The sequence below is a fragment of the Blennius ocellaris genome (assembly GCF_963422515.1).
Source record: "Blennius ocellaris genome assembly, chromosome: 4".
Taxonomy (NCBI): Eukaryota; Metazoa; Chordata; class Actinopteri; order Blenniiformes; family Blenniidae; genus Blennius; species Blennius ocellaris.
The window spans coordinates 13116750-13140365 of NC_137653.1; the positions used below are offsets into that span (position 1 = coordinate 13116750).

Consider the following 23616-nt stretch of genomic DNA (forward strand, 5'->3'; position numbering starts at 1 on the left):
GTTACATACTTTAATAACTTGTGTTTTTTACAGTTGTCCATGTTTTGCGTGAGCTGTGAACTTCAGTGGGTATGTACATGGGGGTTAGATAACAAAAATGGATATTTCTCTTGTCAGTTTGACCATGGCATTGTTTTAGTTTTTTAGTTTTTTTTATGTTGGTCCGATCCCGGGTTGTAAATATAATCAAGATCAAATAAAGTATTTGTTCCAAAGTCATTCTACAATGAAATGTGATTTTATAATGTCATCCCACATCCCTGTAGCGGTAAACAATAAATTGTTTTAAATATTGTATTAAAAAAATACTTTTATAGCCAATTTAAATTGATTGAATAAACATGATGAGCACTTTCAGTCAAGGTGAGAACAATTGTGATAATATTAATATATAAAATAATTAAAAAAGTAAAGCACCCTTTAGAATTCAGTGGTGTTTCTATTCTTTTTGGAATGACAGTCTAGGTTACATAGGTATACTAAAAGCAGCTGAAATAAGAAAATGACCATTCGTCCATCCACCTGTGGCTGTACAACTACTTACTGAGGTCATTATAAATGCGCTGAGCTTTTGTTTCTAAGTCTCTTTGATTAGAAAAAAACTAAATTGTTTTGGATATAAATATTGGTCTGTTTGACAGAACCACTAAAGCCTTTATGGTCATCCTGGGTCTGTTCCCCAGCTGGATGATATTACTGACCACGACATGCCTGGACTTTGATGATGGAGGTGCAGCAGTGAAAGGTGAAAGATGAACCACGGCTTTCATTGCTTTCCTCAGAGGAACAAAGGCCTTTTTTCACCAGTTGTAACACATTGCAATGGGACAAAGCATTAAACACAGTCTAGATAAGACATGAATAGCATTGCGTCATATCAAGATTACTCTATTAAAAGAAAACGGTTCCATTTTGCTTATGTAATTACCCAAAAAATCCCCAAGGAATGCATCTGTTCATTAAAATCATAATAGCAAGATTTTTCCCCTATGAAAAGCATTTCCCTGATGTCGTCAAGTGACTTTGCTATAAATCCACACATACATAAAATCATGACAAATCTATGAATATACAAATAATCTCCATTTCTACCTCCTCCAATCCCCTGCCACTTCCCTCCAGCTTGTCCTTAAATCAGAGCCCACAAATCAATGTACTCTAATGGAAATATATTTTATATCTGGCACTCCATAATTTTACAGTCATAACAGTAATGGAAAAAATTAACAATTAGCTTGACTGCATCCCACACACAAGTGTAAAACACTGAAAGAATCTGTGGGTTTCAGCCTCAATAATACACTGCAGTACTTAAAGGGAAATACTCAGCAATGACACTGACTAGTTACTCATTTATGATGTCCTAGCATATTAAACCCACACACACGAACAAGCAAAAAACATGATTTTTATTGGTTGGTCTTGTCAAGGCTTTTTGAATTGGCCCATTTTTATATGTATTGTAGCTTGCCTTCATCTTCTTGAGTTCGACTAAGAAAGGAATACATCTTCAAAAAGACCCACTGATACACTGCACATATTTTCGACCCCATGCCATTTGCTGCCCGTCTGGATGCTCCTAAAGATCCGTGAAGACTGAGAAAATGCATAAACCATGATGGAAGTTGCTGTTCTGTCTGAATAGGAGATCTATAGGCAGTGCAGGTATGAGGGCTGTCAGTGTGATGCCTGTGGGACTGGGTCTTAGGCATGCTAATGTGGCATTTGAGTTCAGAAGTGAGTGTGACAGGAGATAACAGGAGTGGTCAGGGGACAGGAAGAGCCTTATTATCACTATGATAGCCAGTTCTTCTTTTTTAAGATTTTATACAAGGTCAGTCTGTATTGGACAACAAAACAGTTTAATCAATAACCCTCTTGGGTGTGGTGTGGCCTCTCACAAAGGACTGACCAATGAAAAGAAAGTATTAAACGCTGAAAGCATCAGTCATAACAATTGACAAAAGTCCGAGTTACTTTTGGATTATTAAAATTTCAGAGGTTTGCTGTGATGCTTTGAACAACACAGTTATTCCTTTGAGGACCAAGAAGAAACAAAGAAAGGCATGACCTGACAGTGTTACTGCATTATAAAAAGTAGCAAAAGAAAAATAGTACCGTTATGTAAAAATAAATAAAAGTAGCAATGCACCAACATGAACCACCAACATGGACATAGTTTCCCAGATGGAATTTTTTTTTTAAATGCCTTTCTACTGAAAAGCTTTAATTATGTGTATCATATCACCTTAATCCTCAGAGTCACTTGTAAAGATGGCTACAGCTCACTAACGAACTGTCTAAGATATACTGTTCAGTCATGCACAAACTGTAGCGAGTGTGCAACAGAGCATCGCTGTCATGTGAATGTTTAGCCTGCTCACAGTTGCACCGATGCAAAATAAATAAATAAATAAATAAATAAATAAAAACCGAGAGATAAAGTTGCTACCATAGCAAATTATCTAAATGTCAATATGCAAATGAGTTTCCCTGCTATAGATGAACATGCATCATGCCTTCCTTATTCAAAGTGTGACTTTCATCCTCTTGCAAATTAATGCTTTTTACAAGACATAAAGCAACTTATTTAGACGACAAAATCAAGCATAGTGCACGTTGTTGGGGTCTGATGTTATAATGTTCAAATAAAGCAGTCCAGATTAGTGCAAAGGGAGCAGAGGTTACCCGAGACCTTCCTGCCATCTGTCATTTTGACCGGCAGGGTCATAAAAATTCTCTCAGTGTATCTTGTTATCTGTCATTTCAATATATTAAAAAATAAATAAATAAATACCACAACAGCTTATCGAAGCACAGCGCTGCTAGAGCAAAAAGAATAGGAGAAAAAGCTCACGGATGACACATTTTATATCTACTGTATTGTGTTTTGTAAAATTACAGCCTGTTTAATTTTCACATTATCGTGAAGAGCCATTCACAATGTAGATAACATGAAACATCGTAATGTATTATCACAGTTTACTACAAAAGTTGAAGATGTTAAAGTTGATATCAGGTTATCTGGAAATATGAGAAATGTTACAATTCAAAGGCTTATCATGCTATATAATGAGATGGTTTATATAATAATAAGATACTAATTTCCTTTGTTAGTCTGCATTCCAGTGGATATCTTGGTCCAGAACTATTGTTTTTGCATTTTCATCGTCACTCTTTGCCATTGAATTTTCAGCATTCAATCTGACATTAGCAGTGTTTTAATGCTGCTCTAACCCTGTCCATTTCAGTGACTTATACAGTCAGATCTGCCATGATACTACCTGCATATATAAAGTCACAATGTTCTTTAAAGATACAGCAGTGTTAAATGGTATGCTAGGAAAATGCTAGACCAAGAGCAGCTTGTGCTGATGAATCCATATTATTTTCAACTATACAATGTTGAAATCCACTGGAACAGGTTCTTCCCAGACTTTGAAATCTTACCAAGTTTAGAGACACAGCATCAGATCCAGACCATCCTGCATTGAAGTAACAGCAAACCACTGCAACACCATGCCACCCCTGAATGATATCAAGCATTCACTTTTTCAGATTGTTTTCTGAGGTCCGTGGACAGCAAAGATAGCAAAAGTCCACTCCAGGAGTTTGTTGGACTGTCTGTTATTCTGTAAATTCGATCGATCACAAGTGCTGATGGGATCACCAGCATCTGGAGCGCTCATCCACCACTCCATTGCTGCTCAGCCTATTGGTACATTAATCCCAATCTACAAAAGCTGCCGTAACACAGATCGCATTAGCTACTGAGTGATCAAATTAGGCGCCAGCACGCTCACCCGCCTCCGCAATCAGTGGCACTTTCCGATGGAGACAACTACACGCTTACAATCAATTTGCTGCCTTAATCTAATCGAGCAGCTTACACGCCACACCGTGGCCTCCTTTTTTTTTTTTTTTTACTTGCACACTTGGTGACATGGAAAACATCATATTCCAGAGCCAAACAATGAGACACATCCACAGGCACATACAAGCGCCCACATATTATGACACAAATTCACACAAGCACATGTATAAACCCATTTTCTGACATGCATAACCACTCGCCCTCACGGACATGCATGCTTCACAACACCAACAAACAAACAAATGTAAGTCTGGCCTCTCTCAGGAGCTCGGTGCCTTCTTGTTAGGAGTTGGTTAAAATGTAGGGCAGCAATCGGAGCGCAGGCAGGTGATGATGTAGACACTGGCTGTTGATCAGCACCATTCATCTCCCGAGCATGCTTTTAGCAGCTTCACAGACAGGTGAGAGGTGAGAAGAGCCCCACAGTGGGACAGCCAGTCATGTTGTTATCATGATTGTTGTCAAATACATGTGACCTGAATAAGAAAAACTTTATTGGAATGCATTGCACTTCACTTTGGACATTCGCACTTAGTTTTCTTAGCTTTTTTTTTTTTTTTTAACAAACGGCCCTACAGAAAGTAGAAAGAACTTCACCTTATTTTAAATTGTTTTATGATATGCCATTCTTCTGCCGTTTACTATTTTTCATTTTATCATTTGATTTTAAAAAAATGCAATAATATTTATATGATAATAATGTTATAAAATGCCACAATAAAAGCAAAATAACACAACCAAAGCGTGACAAAATTTAAGTTTAAACTTCAACAGATTAACATTTAAGGCTAACTTCTCTCATTATTAAAAAATATATATATATTATTTTTATATACCACATTTTTAAGTAATTAACCCAAAGTGTATTGGTGACATGAGGAGCAAAGTCTTTGATCATTAATCAACCACATGCATCTACGACATTCCTCCCACTGGGAGAGAATAAACAGAATCAATATTTGCACCCATGAAGCATTTCTCCAAGCTCCAGAGTACAAACCACAAATGTCTCATCTCTTTTAATGAGGGATGGCTCACCAGGCATCCTTAACACAGATTGTTCCCACTGCAGTGCCGGGCTGCCGCTTGTTAGGATGTGACATACGGTGCACTAAGTATGCTCTTCACAATATGCAAGACAAGGCTGAAAACATGACACAGTCACATATTTATCCATTCATATAAACACCCTGAGTTAGTATACCTGTAGTGAAGAAAATGTTGATCAGCTTATAAGTTTGTATCATATATGCTGACATTTTGGTCATACAATGCTCACATTTTTGCCTTTTCAATTGCATTCAGGATTTCTTTGCGCAAAGTTTCTTCAAGGAAAATATCACCCTGTTTCTCATTGTAGTTTTTGTTTGAATTTCAACAACTGAACTATGCTGACATGTCAAGCTAAGTTAGTTTTAGCTGCAGAACCAATGATAAATGACAGGAATAATAGGAAGTACTGCTACTGACGATAAACTAGCTTTTAACAGACAATTCTTGCTGTAAACATTCTTTCAACACTCCAAATCAAAACCAATTTCAAGTATAAAAGTGTTTGCTTAAATAATGTGTGTTCACTGTAAGACATGGATTTCCAGTGCATAATACTGTGACATTGGGGCATTAGCTTATCCTTTCCTCCAATCATCATTGAACAAGTGAAATAACTCACGCAGATCTTTATTTAGGACACATATTCAATCTAAGGTCAGAAAATAGGTCACATATATAACAATTGGCATCAGAAAATAGACAAAAAATGGCCACTTTTGCAATTAATAATGTGCATACACTTCAGAGATTAGGTTCAGGAAGAATGTAAATTATTTTTGCTTTTTGTTTTCATTCCATCTGTGTTTCCTTTAGAACATCTATCAAACAGATATTAAAAAGAAAGAAAGAAAGAAAAGAAATAGAAGAAAATGACTTTTTTCCACAAAAGTGACGTGGATGGTCCATGGATTGAAAAGTAAACTCTGTACTGAAGACACCTGGGTACGGGGAGAAAGGACACCATGGCAGAAAGGGGATCTGAAAATTACTTTTGCATGACACAACACAACCTCTACTACAAGACCTTCTATCTTTGAAGCCCTTTAATTCCCCGAAGAGGGCAAAGCTGCAGGTGGGCACTGATGTTGGCGCCGAGGGAAAAAGGCAGGCTAGTGAGACAGGTCAGAAGCTCAAGTCTCACCATGAGAGATTCAGTGTTTTGTCTCAACATTTTACATCATTTGTCTTCATTTTATGTGAGAGCTCAGCTCGCACAGGGCTGCCTTCTAGACTTTTTTTCTTTTTTTTTCTTTTTAACAAAGTCTCAGCCAGGAAAGAAAAGAGCACCTTCTTCCACAGAGACATTTTTATCCAAGAGATGAAGCACTTCTTTGTTGATAGTAGAAAGAAAGAAAAAATGACCCCTAATATTGGGGTTTACTCCAATGTAGCAGCACAGACCTCTGAGGGGGCGCTGCGTCAAAATTCGTATGACATATACGTCCTTCGAGTAAAAGTTATGAATAGTGTGCACATTTCTTTCAATGTAATCCATGCCACTTTTTACACAAAACCAAATCTAAACTTGAGATACTTTCACAGTTTAATTATGGACTGTGTAGGTGACCTTTGAGTTGCATCATTGGTTTATTCTGTGAATGTTTTAAAAACAAAACAAACACAAAAAAAACAGGAACACATTTTTTTTTTATATAGTGGCAACCATCAAACATTTCTATTGACTTGAAGCATCTTCAAAACCAAACTGTTCACACGTTTGTTTTTTTTCTTGCAACCGTCATAACCTCAATACCATTTAACACTCTTTATATCTTTAACCAAACAAAAATGACTGAAACATTAAGGACAATAATACCACTTTTTCAGCACAACACTGAATTCACCCACTCCTTTCATGATATTATCCCTTTCCATGCCCTTGATACAGAAATGCCTGAAGGCCAGTGCATGCCTGCGTGGCTCCTTTACATAAGTTCAGCATCTTAGTGTGTGCATCCACTGGAAAACAAACCCCAAACAGATAGAAAGAGGCCTGTAGCATGAGAGCAGCGGAAAAACCAAATCAAGCAACAGAAAAGCTAAAGTCGTAACATATTTTGGGAAATGTCAACAGCTTATCTCTTTTGACACCTCTGCTCCTTCTTCTCTCCTGTGTCACAGCTGCTTGAGGGCTGTGGATTAGCCGCCGTATGGTCAACCCATCGGGGTCTCTCAAGAGTAATGTGGCATCTATTTAATATTTGCTCACCCACAGTGGTGAAGCAGAGTGGCCTTTATGCTGCGGAATAGCCAGAGAGGCAGAACGACTGACTGGTATAAAGGGCTGTATTCATGTTGCTCAAAGAAACAATATGCCCACAGAGGTCAGCACTATGTGACAAATGATAATTCAAGGTTGACAATCAATTGCAAGCAAACTATAAAGACCTTTTTTTATTTGAAAGGAGCTCTGGGAAGTGTTCAGCCAACTTGGGGATGACTTGAAATACATCAATGGATACGGTATCCATTCTTCATCAAAACAGAACCACAGGGGCTGGGTTTTACAGAAATGATGGAAATATATGCAATAACCACAACTACTGAGAGCCTTTATAAAACGCAGCATGATTGTTAAACAAAACACCATGGAGACCAAATATCTATCAACGGATTATGATTCAACATACTGGCACAGTTATGCTTGCTTTCTGATTTTGTAAAATGCTCCCACAAAATAAATGATGCACTACATACTATTAGTAGTAGTAGTAGTAGTAGTAATTAATGTCATTTGAAGTTTCAGTTAAAAGGCAAACTTTCACTCTTCTTACTAAGTTAATGATATAAACTGGCATTGAGCCTATTTGTACAAATTGCCACACCATAAATCATGAAAGGGATCTTCTTAGCAGCAGCATGCCAGAGCTGTGTAAACTGCATGAAAACCATGCATTTACCCCAAAATGTGAAACCTAGGAAGCACAACATACACATTGATCCTTACCTGACCTGGGTTTGGGTGCATTTCAAAAACGGGGCCACCTGTTATTTACTTCTCTAAGCCAGACTGTGTCAAATCCAGATTAACTTTCACAGCTGATATACCTATCATTGAGTCAATGCTGAAGTTAAAATTTGAAAGATAAGCGTAATCTTCACAAACGCACTCCACCAAAATTCTAGTTTACAGACCAAGATGTCCTCACCAACTTAGCTGGATGTAATGAGCCCAAATCAAGTCAATTAACCTCAGGGAGCCATCTGATGATGAACAACTTACTTGACACTCGCAAACGTGCGTGCTTGCGTAACACTATCATTATCGCATCTATTCTACCTTTCTCCGATGCCGATTAAAGAGGACAGACCATTTTTACAAGATGACTACAATAGGTCTGAAAGCAAGACTTGAGCTCAGTGAGAAAAGAAAAGTGTGAATTTAATTTAAGTGAAATCATGTATTTTGCATTTTAACGAGAAAAAAAAAAGGTCATCAGAAAAATGTCTGTCGTCAATTTAACTCTCCCTCAAACCAGACTTGCAGGCACAGTAGAGAAGATAGATGACTGCATCCACACAGGTCACATGTAGAACTGTGGAAACATGACCTGAGCCTGCTCAGGAAGAAAGAGTCTAATTGGCAGCATGGTGCGTGACGCCCAGCTGGAGCTGCAGTGTGAAGACCATCCCAGAGCCAGAGGGAAGCAGGAATCAATAAGAACACCACAAGCACTTCTGCCTTCTATCAAACTTACTTACTGCGTCAGTGAATTGTCACTAAGATTAGTAGCCTAAGAGCAACACCACAAAACCACTCGAATGATTAAAGCCAACCCCAAGTGACAAGTTTGGAACATGGTCTTGAAGGAAGTAGCTTGAGTAAATACATAATGGATAAGTTCTAAATGGACTTTTACGGTTTGTTAGATTAGCAGATAGAACCCCACTTTTTATGATATTAAACAAAGGCAATTGAGGTACAGGCAGGTAGAAATTCATCTACAACAACTTTTGCTCTTCTTTTGTCATTTGACTTAATACCTAATCTGTTGCCATTTCTGACACGTCTATCTTTAGCCAAATAAAACATTTTCTTGTGCATTTTTCTTTACCCAATTTAGTTAGATTAATTTCACTAATGTGGCTGAAAAGGCAAATCAGTTACTTTGGCCTCAAAATTTTTATTTTCAAGTACATTTAAAGACGTTTTAATGTAAGGTTATACCAAAGAGTCATTATTTTTACAAATGATTTCCAATTAAAACCAAAAGTTGGGTTGAGAGCCATTTCTTTAAGCAACTGTCTGAGGGTTTTAACACTAACAAGTTTCTTCTGTTTCATTATTGGTCTGAAACTATGCTTTTGGATGCCTTTTCCCTCCAACTGTGAGGCTAAAAAGAACATTGTGTTATCTTCATGAAGGGATACACTTGCTATGTTTGGATTCTCTGCAATCTGGAAAAAAAAAACAGGGGAGGGATGATCATGAGGAAAAGAATTGCAGAAGAGCACTACAAGAAGGCCTTTAAGAAACATGCATTTACCTCAACATAACAAGTTTGTTCAAAGGAAAATTATTCAGCACTCAATTTTCACAACAGTTCAAGTTAATACGATTTAGAGAAATAGGGATTGATTCCATCACCAGTGTCACCCATCTTCAGCTACACATGCATGTTTTAATTTTCTGACCGTCTTTACAAATCCTCAAATCTGAGTTTCCGAGACTGCAAGGATCAAATTTAAGACAGTTTATGTTGTGATTGCAGTATTTCAGCTTTCCACACCTCTATTAAAACTTTCCTCTTTCGAAACTGATTGGATTGTGTTTGGCACCATGCATGTGACATATTGAATCATATCAAGATGCTCATATGCGGAAATATATCAAAGACAGAAAACATAGTATCAGAAGGTCAGAATATTAATTCAATAAGCTCTTATCTTTTATGAGAGGCGATGACATTCTGTTTTCCATCTGCTCCTGAGTGTCTGACATGACCTCCTTTCCTCTGGATTAATAATCAATTCAAAATATGAATATTTGGAATGGATGTTAACCACTGAGCCTTCACTATTACAGAATGAAGTGTGATACCATAGAATTGGACATTTCAGGTTAGAATAACTTGTTTATAGCTAAATTATATACAAGACAAACATTTTGAGTTGCTGTAAATGACATTCCCAGTATTTTGTGCAATGTCAACAACATACTGATTTTCTACATTCATGAAGGAAAATGCACTCCGATAACTTTCTCTTCTGTCTGAGGTGATCGTCAGTGCATCATGTTAATGGATGAGCTACAGTGCTTAAAAATGTATTCACACCTCACCTTTTCCACACATATACAAGCCACTGCATGTGTGTACAAGTCTGTTTCCCTTCAATTGCTGTGTTAATTGTATTATACATATGTGCCATTACAATGGTAAAAGGAAGTTTCAAAATAAATGAAATAAATGTATCTTCACTCAACCCTTTAGAGGACACAATGATATATTATGTATGTAAAGATATGAGGAAGTAAATAATCACCACTGCATTACATCTAATCACATCTGTTGGAAAGTTGCCCAACTGACCAAAACTGCACACTTTTCCTTTTTCTCTCTTGCTTTGAAATTTTACTCAACATTCTCAGTGACAGGTTCAAGCATCATGTTTTAACACTCTCTATACTACTGCTCAAAGATGACATGTTGTAAACAAATTGTTGTTCAACATGATTAGTAAAATGCAAAGGCCTTGCTTAGCTTTAACTGTGGCTATCATTATGGACATTATGATTACTTAGACAATGGAAGGGCTGAACTGTGACCGAGATGATTGAGGGTCCCCAGAGACAAATTGCGTCGCAACAACTTCCCCCAGAGGAATTTCCAATTCCCCCAGATTTCAATTTCCCTCATTACTTTCAAAATGTTTTGTATTTATTTTCTTGCTTGTTACTTTCTGTTGAGACTCCTATTGTTCCCTATGTAACAGTTGGTGAAATTGACTGTCCATTGTAGTTCAAAATAACCCTGAGTAAAGGTTAATGACTGGCTTGTGCTTATAGATGCACTGCTGTTGTAAGTAAAAATAGAATGAAAGTTCAGTTTTGGGCTCTTAATTAGCATGGATGTGTGATTGATTATCAGTTTCTTAGCTTTAAATAAAATACTTTCCAATGATAACCTGGCACAGCAAATAAGGAAGGCTTCATATGAAATTTTTGAAAGAACCCAGTGTATGTGTGTGTGTGTGCGCGTGTGTGAACAAGCCCCTGACACATCCCGGCACAAGCTTTGTGGGAAGGAAAAGAAAAAAAAAGTGATGAAACTGTCATCAGCGTCACTGGAGTCTAAATATAGAATTGTGCATCTACAGCCAAGTGTTTCCTCTGCAGACTGTCACACCGCAGACTGGGGGGATAACAGGCATATTAATTGTAAACACATAATATGAAGCATCGCAGTTCAGGGGCAGCCTGCTCCTCCGGACTGATGTTCAGGTTATTATTTTCAACAGCCCTCAAGAAACAAGAATCTGGTGCTGGCCAATAAAAATGTAATGCAAGGAACAACACTGAGGAATGACAGCATTAATATTGAAAGAGATTCATCTTGCATTCACCACAATCGACATTTTAAAACAGACGGACATTTAAACGGTGAGCAGACAGACATGTTCCTTCTTCTCCGACTCAGATTTTCACCCAGCTCCACAGCAATCAGTCGCCAAGACAGATGCCCGCTCACAAACTTACACATCACTTATTGACTCTCACTTTCCTTTCTGCACTTTGATGGCATCACAGCCACAACCCCTGCTTTTCTGCACCAGCCCACGCAGAAATCTGTGAACAGAGAGCAGTTAAGGGAGTCTGCGCCCTGAGTCTAGGAGGCATTAAAGATGGAGAGGGGCTGAAGAGGATCAAAGCAGGTGCAATCCTGCCACGCCTTTCCCTCCGCCTACACCTCCCTCCAGGCTCGTCTGAATTTCTCAATACGTGATATAAAAAAAGAATTAACAGGGGAGAAAAAATGGGAGGGGTGCTACGATCATGCCAAGTTTCATTGTCACTGATAATAGTGCCAACCAGATGAGTAATGCTACCATTGATTCTGTAAAGCGTTATAGGGAGACGGTATGGTCTCTGGACATTTTTATCATCCATCCATCTTCTATATTGCTCTACCCAGTTCAGAGTCAAAGAAAGATATTGTAAATGTTTAAGAACAAACAGTTACATTTTTGCTAATTATTATGAGAAATAACTCGTACATTTTTAGGTATATCCATAGCTTGCTCTTTGAATGCACCATATGATAAGCAACTCCTTTCAGATTTCACATACATCTGTAAATATCCATAAAATGAGCTGGGGTCGAGTGCAGTTTCAACAGACAGCTGTAGTTGCATCCCACAGTGGAGAGCTACTTGAAATTTCCCAAAACTAAACCATGCCTTAAAGACACATTATTATTTCTGCTACCCCACCACGCAAGACCATGAACTGCCTTCCTCCCTTGTGACAAAACACAACCTGTTAAAATGTCTCTTGTTGGGTTCCCTCCCCGCAGCAGGGAAAAACAACGAGCATCCAAAATAATTACTAAAAGCAAAGCCGATTAGCATAATGCATTATCACATACTTAGTAAAATGAGACAGGTGGGGAAGGCAGAACAAAGAGGAAAACAGAACCTCTGAACAGTGTCTTAAAATAATCCTGAATAGATAATCAGATTCCCCTTTACCCAAACAACCTTAGAACCTTTTAAAAGATATACTATCTATGAGCCCAGAGGGTCTCGTCTGTATGTTGTCAATACACCATAGAACAAAGCCAGATGAGTTGTTATCTGCATAACAATTCAACCCTCAACCAAGACTGGTACCTGAACACAACTCTGGCAGCTAGATAACAGGAAAAACAGCCACAATATAAAGCATGACATTCCGAAATGCTGTGAGAGGAAGAGAGTGGGAGGATTCCTTTTACCTGACTAAGTGAAGAAAATAATTGGCTTTATAACCGTGTAACCCGATTTAACATTATTAGGAGTACACCGCCTGTGTATGTGTGTTACTCTGTGTGACAAGGTTGGAGACAGAATGTGCAACAAAATGTGGTGGAAGCACAGCCATTTAACATTCATCTCTGTGAGAGAGTAAGCAAGCCTTGTGCCTTATTAAAGTCCTTGTTACGTTTTTGCTAATTGGTGATGGACTCGGTTTAGAAACTTTAGTCTGCGCATCAGTTCCAAGCAGGAATTGCTTCAATGTACAACGTTTTGGCTCCATTTTAGTCACTTGAATTTAAGACCAAATAGCCTGTGCTTGCCCAATTTTACTTCCTTCTTTCATCTATCAAACTTGTATCGTGCTTTTTCGAAGTTAATTCCAAGTAGGTAGAGCTCCGCTCATCCTGGACAGTATTTCAGCCACAAGGCAAGCGTCGGGGAAACAGCCAACCTCAGGAACACATTTACACCAATGACCGATTTACAATCAACCCTAAGCACATGTTTGACTGTGGGGGAATCAGAACATCTGGAGGAAACCCATGCATGCACAGTAAGAACTACTAATTTCCACCCAGAAACACCCCTGAACTTGGCATCAAATCTTGGATCTGAGAGGTGAAAGTCATAGCAACTACCTTACCATTCGACCCCAGAATTCCTTCCTTTGAATGTTTGTTTGTTTTTTTCCCCCGATACCGTATTTTCTGACAAGTAGTAACCTCAGCTGGTATGCTAATTAAAAGCTACCACCCTACATATTTTTTAACAGTGCCTCAACTCCCAATTTACTGGCTTATGGGTTGGAATATAATGTTTCAGCTGCACTCAACTGGGCACTTAATCTGCTGAGAACAGGTTTTTGCTATGTTTTCTAGTAACCAAGAATATTCTATATACAACAATACAACTCTATAGAATTAATGTTGGCAGTTGTTGCAGAAACAGCAGCTGGCAGTGAGTGAACAACCACATTTATATTCACAGACAGGACTATCTAACCAGAGCGAAGGGCATCTCAGTTCTTGTTTTCTCGATGGATACACCTGGAATCAGAACAGTTCCACTGGCTAACCTCTAATCAAGCCACTGTATGAAATATAGATGCTGTGGACAAGCAAAACAAATTTTCTATATTTAATTCAACAAATAATAAGATCAAAGAAGTTGCAGGAGAGTGGCGGATGAATAAACCATGAGCAGGGTGTGATGGTGGTGGTGAAGAATCAAACATGTGCAGTGGTGGAGTGCCACTAACTAAAAGTTTGACAACAGACTGAATCGTACCAACAATTAACACTGAAACCATAAGAACGCACTCCTGGCTGCAACTCAATCATATAATATTTAACAATACAGTACTTCACAAGTAAACAACTTGTAATCAATGGTGTTCAGTTCACTGTGACTCGGGCAGTAAAGGTTTTCTCTTTGATTGAACACTTCGATTCCTACAGTTGCCTTGTAATGTGTTCTGCAGAAGACACACAACCACAACTTGCTCCCTGCATGGCAGCATTGTCACCAATCAGGAGTGAAGAAGTGAGGAGTGTAAGTTTGTTGTGAGAAGTAAGGTGAAAGCACACAGTTTAATTGCACCTTACCTTTATTTTTTTATACAGACCTTATTCACCATATTACAAAACAAAATGGAAATTTTGTGACCTCGGGGGTTTTCAAGCATATGGGCCAATTATTAATGGTTTACAAAAGAGGAAATAATAGAAACCAAAAAACTTCATTCAGTGTCCTAATTGACAACAAAACTGCTTCTGCTCATCAGGAAAATTCCAGTTTTCTCTAAAAGAGCACCAAAATAACACCACTGTGATTGTTTGCTTTGATTCCTCATGTCCTAAAAAGGTCTGTTCAAAAAGATCAACCGGGACCCGGCCAAATCCTTTGATAGAGTGTGACGGCTCCTGCCTTATCCTCGCATGTGTCCTTCATTTACCACTGGTCATTTTGGCTCAAGTGATATAATCCCAGGCATCCTCTGGTCAAAACCGTTCAATCTCTGCTTTCATTTGGATGGATGGATGAAAAAAACAGCAAAAGCACAGGATGTCAGATATTCAACTGATATAAGAAATATAAAGACACCCTTTCACATAAAACATGCATGGTAAACACGGTGCAGCTCTACTTCAGATGTTTTAAGTATCCATCACACATCTTTGGCATGATTCTTGTTTTATGTGTTGTTCAGAGAAAAGTTAATGTTTGCAGAAAACCAGATAGATTTTATAAGAAGGCACTCATGCACTTAAACCGCTTGCTGAGTACTGAAGGATGCCAGCAGGAGTACGATGGTCAATGAGAAGTCTTTTACGCTGAAAGCTGGGCATAAAGCCAGGCAGTAAACCCACCTCTATGGTCTCAGGAGCAAAGCTCGTTTACATAATGTGAGGGTGAAACCAGCACGAATCAACTTTTTTTTTTTTTTTAACAAACTAGCAATTGCAAAGATATCATGTGTGACTTCAGGGGGATGAGGATTAATTTGGAGTTTCTTGGCTTCTTGTTTTGATTATAAAGACCACCAATTCCTGTGGTGGCTCAGACTCACCATCCTCAGCAGCCTTGTTAGTAGGTGTAGCCATGAAAAAGCTCCTGCGCTGAGGGCTTAAAGGATCCTCCCAGTTATCACTGCTCGCTGGGGAACACAGCAGTACACTGCTCAGCAACCAAGGAGTCATAAATCCTATCAGGAGTTGTGGAAGTCTATACTGAAACTAGAGAATGACTCAATATTGGACTGACATTTCACAAGTGAAAAAAAAAACCAAACGTATATATATATAATTATTATGAACATTACAACCTGCTATGTAGACTTGGCTAGTTTTTACACAGGGCACCCTTCCTGCAGAAACACTAACTTAAACTAAAGTCTCTTACTCCCAAGGTCAAGACATTCTGATTAAAATCAATTTTTGATTATATTACTTCATCAAAATACTTGTGGTCCCCTTAAAAGGTGAATATGACAAATTTTTATTCTTACACCCTTCACATGGTTTTGATGTTAATAGCCTCAATATAAAGCTCATAGTCTGCACTTGAACAATATTTTGATTCTTTGTAAATCAATCATGACGATAAAAAAAAATTAATCTGTTACTGCCAAAATATTCATGGACCGTACTGTAGAGGATACAGTGAGTTGGTTTAGAGATTCAGTATTTGTAAAACCACACAAAAAAGAAATATAATATGATAGAAATATAAATGTAAGAAACATTTTGATTACTTTGTAGATGGAAAAGAGTAAATATTGAAGGATATTCCAATTAAGCACATCTACTTCATTAATTCAAATGTGTCTCCGCACTTTCAAAAAGTCTCTCATTCTACAAATTTACTCAACTAGTCATGCGTACGTTATGCACGCATTTCTGGCACATTCACATACCATCCTCTAAAACAAGCCTCTCTAAACCACACTCCATTATTCATTGGTCCAGCTATAGGTTGTGTGCAAAGTGCACTTGCAAGTCCACAGTACAGGCTTAATGTTAAGTGTGTTATTAGCTCGTCCACAGACAGGGGCAGCTGCTAAACAGCCTGTCACAGCATGCAGGTCGGCTGATGGACTAAACACCACAGTCTCATGGCGGATGAGTGTAAGAGAGTAAAAACAGGCACTTTAATTTTCTTGGTGACATCAGATGGCTTGAAGGACAGAGATACATGCACACAAAAACCCCCACTGCCACAAGTCATAATTATGTAACAGCACTACAGACTAAAATGGGAATACTACAAAATTTTAACATCAAGGGATGCCATGACTTTGCCCTCAAACCATTTAGTCTGCGTTAGCACACATGTTATGAGTTTGTCCTGTCCTCTGATGCTGGCTGTTGCAGTATATATATGGCTGGAAGGACCAGACTAAAAAAAGATGAAAAAAAACTTGTAAGCTCGATACTGTGTGTTTCTTTTCAGGATTACAATTTGTACGGTGCAAAAGTGCCAAAAATCGGAGCAGCTTCTTGCTCTAAACCAGTGCTTCTCAAATGGTGGGGCGCGCCCCCCTAGGGGGGCGTGGTGGGGTGTCAGGGGGGGCGCGAGGCGGGCGCGACTTTCAGTATTAGTGTCTTTATTCATGCTTGAACAATAAAAAAAGGGCCTCCAGCCACTAGGTGGCAGCAGTGCTCAAACTAATCAACAGGCTGCCTGTTTAACCAGTAGAGAAGAAGAAGTACTACACATGAACACCGGTGTACAGAGCTGGCGGAGGAGGAGGAGGAGAGGTGGAGAAGTTTCTGACAGGAGTGAAAAGAAAAAAGGACGAGGCGTCAGAGGAAAAGAAAACAGGTGAGAGTAAACATAAACCTAGTAAGAGCAGAAGGTATGACGATGCTACGTCGCCCTTAGGTTTACCGTGAACACGTCGGAAACGAGGAAACACCCGTTTGTGTTTTATGCCTAAAAACTCTGGCAGCGTCGCATGAAACCAAATAAATGAAGACGGCACCTGGAGACCATACACCTGGAGACCATACACCTGTTATGTCAGTAAGCCACTGGAGTTTTTTCATCGTAAACTCCATGAGTATCGCCAACAAGCCGGTCATTTTGTCAGCGCGGCATCAGTAAACAAAGAAGCCCTGTTAGCCTCTTACAAAGTTGCCCACCACATCGCAAGGTGCATAAACCCTCACACCATAGCAGATTTATTTTGATAATCAGGCGATTGTATGCAGAATGCTGGTGCCAGCAACTCATACAGTGGTTTATACAGATAAATAAATACATATTATCAAGTTCTCAATGGTAGTACAATTCGGGGGGGGGGGCCCTGAAAAAAATTCTGTCCTCTAGGGGGGGCGTGACAGAAAATAATTGAGAACCACTGCTCTAAACTAACCAAAACTCACACAATGTAGCTGTGCTTTTGAGACTTTTAACTTTAAGTTACCATTTCATCGTGACCCTGCTTCAGTTCCTGACAGAGGGGATATCATTCCCGTGTCACTGTGCTACCAGCTACAAAGAGTATGTTGAGCTGTTGGCTGCATGGGGAGATTTATAGGTCTGAGAACTCACAGGCAGGGTAAATATATATATATATATATATATATATATATATATATATATATATATATATATATATATATATATATATAGTGATTGTAGTGTATGTATCAGGATAAATACATGTCAGTCCATACTGACAAGAACTGGCACTGAAAGACAAGAAACTGCATCCAGCTAGGGATAGAGTTGGGGCTGGAGAATTCTGTGAATCATGGCAGCATTAACAGGAAAATAAAAGGAAGCACCTTTAGTGGCAAAAGTAATAACAGGATCAAAGATAAAATGAGGATGTACTATAAAAGTTGGCCTCACGGTAGTGTACTGGTTCGCTCTCTTGCCTCACAGCATGTTCGGTTGGGGGTGTGTGGAGGTATGTGTGGAGTGTCCACATCCAAGGTGTAACCTGCATTCACTCAAAGTCAACTGTGGTTGGCTCCAGTTCCCCACACCCCTGAATCACTAGTTATGTAAAGTTTCTTACCTAGATATGGTTTGTTTGAGTTCATCACATGCATCATGAACACAGGCAAATGACACTCTGGCCTGAAGCTCACTAGAAAGCCATCACAGACCGGCTCAGACCTTTCATAAATGTTCCACCCGATATAAACTATCTCAATAATGAGCCTGACAGCTTTAAGATTATGAAAGAACTTGTGACAATGAATCGATGATTCCATCAACTTGAGTCCTTGAACCTCGTGTCCAATGAAAGAGTATGGAAGAAAGCAGTATGTATGACACAAGAGCACCACTATTCACTTCGACATGGTGAACATAAAATGAATGCCTTTGCGTAGACAATTCAAAAATACTGTTTCCTGTTAAACTGGGTAATTTTCCAGAACTCTAGAGGAAGAACCATGACCTTTAACAGTGTAGGGCACTACTGTCACAGAGCAGTTTTTCACACACGTGTGCACGCACACACACACACACACACACACACACACACACACACACACACACACACACACACACACACACACACACACACACACACACTACCTTGTTTTTATCTCCTTTTATGCAAGACAGAGGCTTAAATAAACAGATGGAAGCATGCACGTGCCCACACCCACACACAAACGTAAGTAGATCATTATTCATGCAGCGGGATGCCTCCTAAATGAATCCATGTGTGTAAATGTCATCAGTAAATGTCAATAGCTTTTTCAGGCCTGTCCTGAGGACATGGAGCCCAGCATATGGGCTCCAGGACCCAGACATACCTTCATTCCTACTACTTCATCTATTCTTAATCTACTTTAAAGACCTCATCTGCTCATGTGATGAATTAAACAGCACACGAGAGAGGGTTTTTGACAAACAGGATACTGAAAGGAGGACATACACTATCAGAGGTTTATAGGCAAACACTGCAAAAAAAAAAAAAAAGAAAGAAAGAAAACATTTATTCTCCTGTCAAATCAGGTTATCATGGGGGAGTGACACTGATGTCAAAACTCACAGTGATTAAACCTCTAAAAACATTGAAATACAATTAAGCAATTGTGTTAAGTGAAGCTGTAATATGGCTCAACAATAATCGTGTATACAGTCTCATAGTGTTTGTACCTCAATATAGGATGCCAAGCTGGGGTAGACCCGGTAAGGTCCCAGCACGTAGGACAGAGGGGTGGTGGAAGGGAAACTGGCGGTCACAGCATGGCTCACTTCTGGCAGAGAAAACAGCTTGAAGCCATACGTCTCGTACATCTTCTGCAGTTCCTCATCTGGTTTTTCTTCACCCTCACACAGGACACTGCCCACTATATAGCGGCACTTCTCTGGTGGTCTCTGGGAGGACAGAAAGAGACAGAGTTAATGTATAAGAGAACATCTACAAACCACAATGAAGTCCCTCGCTTATGCAACTACAACACACAGCAAGTGAACGCCCTCTGTTGGGGGAAAAAAAATACATTCTGACAATTTCTATGCAGTTATATATATTGAAATATAATTAAACAAATATTGCAATTTCATAATTAAAAAAAATCTAATCAAGACAATATATCATAAACCAAATTATGACCAATTTACACTGACTAGTCGACAGCTACAATTTAGCTTCACTGTGTCAAACATTGCGCAACATACCTGTGGAATATTTTTGTTTGTTAGAGAATTTAAAAAAATAAAGACGGTACACACGATACAATCTGATCTTTTGTTGCATCAATGCTTATTCCTTTGGATTGTGGTATTACGACTTTGGGTAAGTTGAAATATAGCATGATACTTTAATTGCTATGAAGAAAGTTCTTCACTTAATGTCTGACATTTCACACACACAATGCATTAATGAATAAACAAAACCGTATAATGTTTTACAGAGGACACTAACCACTAACTATTGTGCAAACTGTACCCACTGTTGTCAGCAGGTACAAATAGGTCATAGTATGATTTATTTTTTGGAAGTGATCAAATCCAGCCAAGGTTTAGACCATCTGAATGACAATAAAGGCAATTACTGATATCAAAGACAATACCGTATTACATTGGACTTCAGTTATTATAAATATAAAAGTATATACTTAAACCATGTTAAAACCATCATTTTGAATTTTGTGTAAATTATGCAGCATTGGCAAAAAAAAAAAAAAACTGCGCGGGTGCAGATGTAAAAATAGAAATAATTTAAATTAAACTCATAGAAATGCTACACCATCTCAAAGAGAGGTGAGACCTAACTCACTTCTGGAAGTTATTACAATCATTATATCTATCAGAAAAGTTACATATAACTGCAAACTATCCTGTGATAGAAATTATTCCTTCTACTAAACAAACATTCGATATACCACAGCTGCATACACGGAATTCACAGCAGTGGGACTGGCAATCAGGGGACATGGAAGTTGGACCTTGTTCCCCTAAAAGCTAAATGACTTACTCTACTTATCCTAATGCATCAACATGTGTGTATGCAGATGTGTTGAAGACAAAATAGCATGAGCAGGCTGTCAGTCAGATGAGGATCTGACAGAAAATCTCCCACGCGCATTTCCTTACAGTTTGTAGTCTGTCTGACAGGCACAGATGGAGAGTGGGAGCTGTTGTTAAAAGATCATATCAGTTTCTGCACATTTTTGATGGTACAGGTTCACATTACAGCCCACCATCTTTTAGATCTTGTCACAGATGTTTGAGTATTTGTTTCCAAACTTTCATGTAGTGGGCCTGTTTTAATTAGGTCTGCACAACAAGAGAAACTTTGCCAAATGTGAATAAAAACAAGAAGAAAAAAACATCTTCACTGTGACACTGAGCTCTCATTTCAAAAAGTTTGAAATGTATGCCATTTAATTTTCAAAGAACACTGAATATTTGGAGACCAAAAATTGTCTGGAATGCCAGAATTAATAAAGTTAAAAGTCCAAAAATGAATATGGAGCTCAGCCAACTAGTGGGAAATTAATTAAAACATCTAAAAACCCAGTACAGTTCTGTGAAACCTACTCCTGTTTTTTGCTGTATGACAGTGTCTGTATTGGCAGGGCTGGCAGTAAGGGGACACAGATGGATGCCAGCAACACTCATCTTCATGTCCCTGGCATCCATGCATAATTATCACATCTAAACCCCTCAGCATTTCCTTCTTTTCCATCTCATTTCTCACATTCGGGGCTATTTTTTGACTGCACTGTGTTGCTACTCCATTGCACTGTTCCCGCTGTCCTACTTTGTTCATCCAGCAGCTTTTGCGCTGTTGTTTAGTGTTGCTGGCTGCTGTTTGGCTGAGATATATCTATTTGATCATCCACTTCTTCACCCTCACTGCCTCCTAATGTCTGCATCATGTGGGTGATAATAATGACTGACAGTGTCTGTGCAGTATGAGCTGATAATCCTCACTGTCACCTGACAGTGTTCAACACTGAGTCAAAGAGGACAGATCACCTGCTTTTGACAGGGAATTGTTCACCGGAGACTGCATGTCATATACTTGATCTATTTACAATGAAGCAACGAGTCACTGCAAATCAAAACATCCACAGTGGCTGAGTTAAGTTTGTCTAAGTAAATCCTTGCAGCAATATACTCATACTTGTTTTGAACCCATCTAACCATACAAGTACAGGGAGAACATGCAAACAGAGTAAAATCTGTATAAGAATGCAATTGTGGCTTTAGAATTTTAAACAGGGAAATGGTTATTTATTTACTTTGACACAAGTGCACTGAGAGCTTCATTGTCTCACAAACTGCCTCTGAGCATTAGCTTAAAAAAATGGGAGGGAATGAGACAGAAAATGAGACATTGTTGTACATCCGGAAGAAGTTACACTGCTCCACAATCAGCATTCACAACAGTGTGATCTGAAATGTATGAAAGCAGAAAGAGCGAAAGCTCCTGAAGCTGTGAAGTGCCCTTCAAGGCATTCAAGTGGGTGAATCCTGTCATTGGGTTACAAATCCAGTTTGAGAGATAAGTATCTAATAGTACACTCAAGATGAATAGATGATCGACACATGAAAAAGCAGTCAGGTCCTCCACCGTTTTTCTTGCTGGTGAAACAATTGAATATCTCAGCTTCCCTTTATGGAATGACGTATGGTTTAGAATGAGATCGCCATTTACACATTCACCATCTGGAAGTAAAACACTTCTCTGCGCTCATTGAAAATTGAATCTTAAAGACTGCATCTCAGTGTAGGATTTGTGACGACATAGGTTAATATGGTAGCCAGTCACAGTCCAATTGAAGGCTTCAAACCTCCAATGAGGAGATAAATGTTTTCTGATCTGTAGCCCTAGTTTGCTGTTGAGTTTTTTTTCTCGTCCTTTCTTTTTTTGCTTTACTCCAACCCCAACCAGTCAAGCAAGATGTACACCACCTCCGAATCTGTTCCAGGTTCCTTCCTTTGAAAAAGGGAGCTTTTTCCTCTTCATTGTCCCACATGCTTCATTATGTGGGATTATGTGTTATATCTCTAACCGTTTTTAACTGTCTGTGAAGATAAAACTTGAGTATAAACAACAGATGGGAAGCTTTGCTTGGTGAAATGTCTCAACATGATGCACTAAAACAACGTGACTCATGACTTCTGGGGCACCACGAAGACACTGATATTTGTTTTTGATCGAAAAACTTCTTACACTGTGGCTGATTGTCATAAAATAGCAAATGCATGCTAGGATGATGTTTAATATTCTGATGGATTCGTTCTTTTCTCGTGGCTGATTTCAGAGTTCCTGTAGTTGTATTTTTACATCTGCTATCACTCAGAAATATACAACACTGAACAAAGATGGAGAACATTGTCATTATGAACATGACAATAAACAAGCAACATTTAGTTAATAAGACCATAGTGTTTGTTTTCACATATTCTTCTTTCAATCATCTGGGATAGTTATACCACTTGGGAAGGTGACACACACACACCTTTCTTTTTTGAGCAGTGGGAATAGTATGGACAAGCTGGAACCAGCAGATGGTGGTAGTGCAATTTCACGGATGCCAAGTAAATAAGAAGAAGAAAAGGGAGAAGAAGAAGAAAAAGGAGGAGGAGGAGGAGGAGAAGAAGAAGAAGGGGAAATAGTCACCAGAGACAAACAAAAAAAGCTGCTGATAAGAGACCGAGGGAAACAGTCATCACGGACACCCAGAGGAGTGGCAAATAGATAGAACCAGCAAATGGTGGTGATGTAACTTTATGGATGCAAACTGCCA

At 38.8% G+C, this 23616-nt stretch overlaps 1 protein-coding gene across 1 annotated transcript in view; it reads right to left on the minus strand.

The window, feature by feature from the left end:
- Positions 1 to 23616, minus strand: part of tex264a (testis expressed 264, ER-phagy receptor a) — a 69292-nt gene that overhangs the window by 35509 nt on the left and 10167 nt on the right. The window contains exon 2 of the mRNA XM_080494632.1: positions 19508 to 19729. Coding sequence (XP_080350758.1) covers positions 19508 to 19729 — 222 coding nt within the window. The remainder of the gene's footprint in view (positions 1 to 19507; positions 19730 to 23616) is intronic.